This window comes from Cornus florida, unplaced genomic scaffold (genome assembly GCF_030987335.1).
Source record: "Cornus florida cultivar Cherokee Brave unplaced genomic scaffold, ASM3098733v1 CherokeeBrave_3.0.0_Hap2_Chr07, whole genome shotgun sequence".
Lineage (NCBI taxonomy): Eukaryota > Viridiplantae > Streptophyta > Magnoliopsida > Cornales > Cornaceae > Cornus > Cornus florida.
Window position 1 is genome coordinate 24,028,168 of NW_026775577.1, and position 5,953 is coordinate 24,034,120.

Sequence of the window (5,953 nt, forward strand, 5' to 3'; positions counted from 1 at the left end):
CATGGCATTGGTCTTAGAAACCGGATAGTACTTCTTTAAAAACTCTTGTTGCATTTCCGCCCAAGAAGTGATTGAAAAAGGCCTAAGATTGTTAAACCAATATTTTGCTTTGTCCTTTAAGGTGAATAGAAAAAGTTTGAGTCTTAAGACCTCTTCCGGCATGTCCGTATATTTTACGGTAGAACATACTTCAAGAAAGTCATCCAAATGCTTGTAAGGTTCTTCACTAGGAAGTCCATGAAAGTTAGGCAGCATTTGAATAGTTTATGCTTTAATTTCATAATGATATGCTCTAAATGGTGGCAATTGAATGCATGTGGGTGCATTGTATTCATTAGGCACATAGTGATCTCTCAAAGCAAGAGGTGGATTAACTACTTGAGGTGCAACATAAACACCTTGGTTATGAATTCCTTGATTAATGATGGGAGGTTGTGGAGCATACATTGGCCTTGGCATTCCATATGGAATTTGGCCTTGTTGTTGTGGTGGTTGGATAAATGGCCTTGGCATGCCTAATGATACTTGTATGTTTTCATTGTGCACATTGGGATGAAGGATACCTTGTTGGTCTATGTGACCAAGGTCCTCAATATGGTCATCATTATGGTCATCTATTGATAGATTGGTTCTATTTAAACTTCCTCTTCCCCTAGGATTTCTAATGATGGATTCAAGATGCAAATCAAGAGGGACAAGAGTTGGTCTCAATGAACGACGTCCATGTATGCACAATGTAAAACAACAAACACAAAAAATGACACACACTTTACCTTCACAACAATGCAATGAAACTCCCTCCACAAACACTTAACCCATATTCCTATGCTTTAACAAAGATGATGCAAAGAACAATAAAATAGCCTCCACGCGGGCTCACAATTTATCTAAGAATTGAATCACAAGCCTCCACGCGGGCCAACGATTTAACTAAGGGATTGAGTAAAGAAAGTCCCACAAAGGTCCTTAAGCACTTCAACTCCAAATTTAAAGTTTGGCTTAGCAAAATTTTTTTAAGTTTTTAGCATTTTTCCTTTTTTTGCTTAGCTCCTTTGCTTGGATGCTCCTTTACTTGCCTCTTACTCAATACACCTTGTCAAATATGAACAAATACAATAAATAACTAAAAGAAAAATAAAAACAAAGTAAAGACACGATCAAAAGAGTACTAATTCCTAATCGATTCCACAACTACGACGTTGCCTAATCCCCGGCAACGGCGCCAAAAACTTGCTGGTCCTTGGTTTTTAGGTCGCGGTGACCACAAGCTTAGAGAAGCGTGCAATTTAGGCGAGGGCCAAGTTTTACATTTATAAAAGTCACTACTACCTTTCACTATAAATATAGCTAGGGCGAGTAGGGATCGTCCCAAGGGATTGGAGTCGGAGTTGATTGTGGAATCGCTAATAGGGTTAGTAGGTCGAGTGATCAAACAATTAATTGGTTGGTTGATTAGATTAGAGAGCAACTAAATTAAACTAAGTAATTGAATGCAATGAAGAGTAAGTAAGAGAGAGAGAGAGATCTTGGGGTTTAGAGATCACCACCAAGCAATGCATTTCTATATCATTGACAAGTGATTAATGAGGGCAAATAGTGGGTTGCAATATTGGTGTGTGTGTATTTGGTTGATTCAACAAGTAAGGATGACTAGTTAAGCATGTATTGTCTAAACATCATGTGAAAGGCACAATATATCTAAACAATGAAGCATGTATTGTCTAAACATCATGTGAAAGGCACAATAAATCAAAACAAGTCATTAATCCTTTCATTAAGCTCACAATCCAAATACAATACAAGGATAGAGACATATGCTAATTACATTCAAAAGCTTGGATCATCAAATAACAAGTATAGATTGTCCTCCTATTTAACACAACACTACAACTACACTACATCTACACTACTAGCATGAAAATAAACTAGGGGAGAGGCACAATCCATCAAGAGATAAGCATGAACCATCAAGAGAATCACAAAAGCATTCTTTTAAGCACAATGTTTTGACAATTTCCAAATCTATAACATCAATACACATAGACATGCATCAATGACACAAAATCTAGAGATAAGCACATGAACATCTATTCTAGCATACATAGACATATGAATAGAATGAAATGATCAATTGGAAGTATTAAATCACACAAATCATTGATTAAACAAGATCTATATATATCAAAGTGTCAAAACATTAATTACAACACTAATCCCTCAGTAATACACAAGATTAAGATATAGAAAGCATGCTTGGGGCTAACTCTAGCCCCAAGAGGATGTCTAGCCACTCATGGTGAGAATGCTCCAACCCTCAAGGGCTAACTCCATGGAAGAGGTTTGCTCCTTGTTGATGAAGATCTCCAATGGTGTCCCTAGCCTCCTCCTCCAAGCTTCCTCTCCAAGAGATGATATGCAAAATTAAATTGGCTCCCCCTTGTAAAAGCAATCCTTATCCTTATATAGGTAGGTCAAAATGACACCCAAAATGAGCTGGGGTCGTGCACACAATATTCCCTAATGATCGGATAAAGGACAACTTTTAATGAGATGGAATTTTAACTTTTTCGCACTAGAGGAAGTTCGATCGATCAAACCTTGGACTTAGATCGATCGAACTGGCTGAGATCGATCAATCTGAGGCTTGATCGATCTAACTGGCTGAGCTTTTTGGGAAAAAACAAATCCGAGATATTTTGGGAGATATTTTTGAGAAAGGACAAAGGTGGTTAGTGGGTGGTACAGCTATGGATAGGATCAATCATTTGAATAAGGACAAAGGTATTCGATCGATCAAAGAATGATGTTGGATCGATCGAACTTTTGGACTTAAGTGCTTTTGGGTCAAGGCTTGGATCTATCTTGAAGTGCTGAGATCGATCAATGTTCGATCGATCGAACCTTGGACTTAGATCGATCGAACTTGCTGCTTTGCTTCATTTTGCTTCTTTCTTCCTCCACTTTGCTCATTTCTTTGTTTAATCTCAGAATTGCTTCAATTAAGCTCTTATTTGGCTGAGTTAGCTTATTTTTGGGATAAGTGCCTGAAAATAGAAATAATACGAAATCAATCTAAAACGGTAAAGTAAGAAAGATAAAGGTACTAGAATGTCTAAACTTAAGGGGTTTAAATACGCACTTTTCAGTGCTCATCAGGTAATCCGAGCCCTACCCGATTTTTTACGGGTTTGGATAATTAATTTTACAATTAGGGTTGGGTTTGGGTTGAAAATTCTCAACCTAAATTTAATTAGGTTGGGTTTGGGTTGAAGTGCTAGCAACCTGAGCCAACCCGAACCCGAATTCTAATATTATTTTCATATATATTTTTACTTTTAAATACAATATATATAATACTTGTTTGTAATTTATTAAAAATATACAAAAAGCCTTTTAACTTCTTCTTGTGTAAGAGTAATTTAATTAAAAACTAATTTAAGATCTATTAAATTTCGGAATAAAGATTAGCCATATGAGTAACCCATCTATTAAATTTCGGAATAAAGATTAGCCATATGAGTAACCCGAGTTTTAACCCGGAATCTAAACTCGAGTTGCAAGCCTGAATTTACAAGCAGAAGGATGTGTTTGGCTCAAGTTGAGTAGTTAAGGTTGATGATAGGGTTAGGGTTGGGCTTGGGTTTAGCATTTTATATGATGGGTTGGGCTCAAGTTACACTTCAAACCCGCCAGAGTTGCAACCCTAGTGAAAAGCAAGGTGAAGCTACTCCAATTTTATGCGACAACAAATCATTAGGCACATTTCAATCAAGCATCACCTTATTATCAAAGCCGTGAAAGATAAAGAGATTAAGAAGTATTGCAAGACTGAAAAACCAGTTGAGTCTATCTCCACTAAAGCACTTTAAAAAAATAAATTTGAATTGTTGAGTGTCATAACATGACACTAAGGTGGAATGTTAAAATTTAATTGTAATGTCATGTTTACTGTGTCTTTTGAATTTTTTCTTGTATTAATTAGTGAGAATGTATGATGTGTGTCTAAAAGTTGCCTGGGAAATAGTTTATATTTTGGGAAGTCCAATGGGTTTTTGGGAGAAAAAAAGTAGATTTGTCAAAATGGTATTGTAAATCAGATTATTCAAGAAAATAACAATTATTATTCTGCTCCGTTTTTCATCTTATTCTTCTCTCTGCATGAAACAACAGCCAATGATCAATATTTGACTTTCCTTCCCAAGTCACTCTCACCAAACCCTTGACTCACAAGAATTCCATGAGAAACTTCTTTCCGATTCCACTCGTTGCATTGTTTTCCCATCACTCCTCCCTCTCCTATTTTCTCCTCCAATTTTTTTATTTTTTTATAGGCGCTATCTTATTCTATACTACTGTAATAATTAAAGAATCTATTCTGCCTCTACATCCGTTGTGTTTTTGAAAAATGCTTCTAAGGCGTGGGACTTGTCATGCCTTCTTCATGAGAAAAATGCTGGCTTCTAGCTACTGTCAAGCGCTCTTCATGATGCTCAAAGAAATCTGAAAGCTAGAGAGATTGCCAAGCGTCAGCTCCAACTTACTTTGAGCAATTTTTTTTTCAAGCCCTAACTTTCGAATTCATTCAAACTTGAAATTCTGTAACCGACTCTAGTAGATTGGCGAATGTCCTACCCTCTATTTTATGTAACGTCTGAAGAAACACACACAAATTTCGTTTTCTACATGTTCCTTTCAACCCTCAAAACCGATAAATTGTTAGATATGGTCCTAGATCACATGGTTCAGTTCAATAATTTCTCCTCAAAATGTAGTATATATATAAATCTAGCTCCCTCAAAAACAAAGCGCACACAACGAGTAGAACAAGAAATGGGGAGTACTGGCAAGCACTTTGTTCTAGTTCATGGGTCTAACCTTGGAGCATGGTGCTGGTACAAGCTTGTCACCCTGCTCAAATCCGCTGGTCACCGCGTCACAGCCTTGGACCTTGCTGCAAATGGGGTGAACCCAAAGCGTCTCAATGAGGTCGCCTCATTCTTCGAGTATGTGCAACCATTGACGGACTAAATGGCCTCCCTACCTTCTGGGGAGAAGGTGGTCCTAGTTGCTCATAGTTACGGTGGCCTTGGCATTTCTCTAGCCATGGAGCGCTTTCCGGAGAAGATCTCTGTTGCAGTTTATCTCACTGCACTAATGCCGAATTATAGAGATCCACCAGTTGCCCTCGTGCGTGTGCAACAAGTAAGAAAATATCTATTAATTGTTAAACCATGAAAAATCTTATATCCATTTGATCTATTGAATCTCTATTCGTACGTTCTTATTCTCTCTTATTACATTTATTTTTCAATGGCTTTTATTTTGATCAACATTTCAAGGCCGCGTCACCAAATTTCATGGATTCAATAGTTGTGTATGATTCAAATCATCAGCCAGTATCTGTACTCTTTGGTCCACAATTGCTTCAACTAAGCTTTATAATGACTCCCCAACGAAGGTTAGGTTCCATCTCAAGCAATTTCGAGCGAATAATTAAATCCCTAACAACAGCTAGCTCTTGTTTTTCTTGCAGTCTCCATTCATGCATCTTCTTTGCATGCAGGACGTACACCTTGAATTAGGTAAACTGCTGGTGATGCCAACTGGGTTTTACTTGAATGACTTGAGCAAGCCTTTGCTGACACAGAACAAATTCGGGTCGGTCACTGGGTTTTTGTAATAAGTGGAGATGATCAAATCATTCCGGTTGATTTCCAGAGATACATGATTCAGAATAGCCCTCCTAATGAAGTGAAGTACATAGCTGGATCTGATCATGTGGTCATGATTTCAAAACCCATAGAGCTTTACATCACTTTGCAGCAGATTGCTGATAGATACAATTGAATGTGTGTTACTGTGTGTGTTCTTTAATAATTAAACCTGAGGCATAAGCAGTGACTTATAAACTTATAAGGGTTTTTATTTTATTTTTTTTATTTTTTTTATTTTT

General features: G+C 37.2%; 1 protein-coding gene across 1 annotated transcript; it reads left to right on the plus strand.

The window, feature by feature from the left end:
- Window positions 1-5,028: 5,028 nt before the first annotated feature.
- On the plus strand, window positions 5,029-5,680 carry LOC132316436 (methylesterase 10-like). Its single transcript, XM_059814911.1, has 3 exons — window positions 5,029-5,202; window positions 5,340-5,402; window positions 5,564-5,680. Exons 1-3 carry the CDS (start codon window positions 5,029-5,031, stop codon window positions 5,678-5,680), a joined length of 354 nt encoding a protein of 117 aa, XP_059670894.1.
- Window positions 5,681-5,953: the final 273 nt, after the last annotated feature.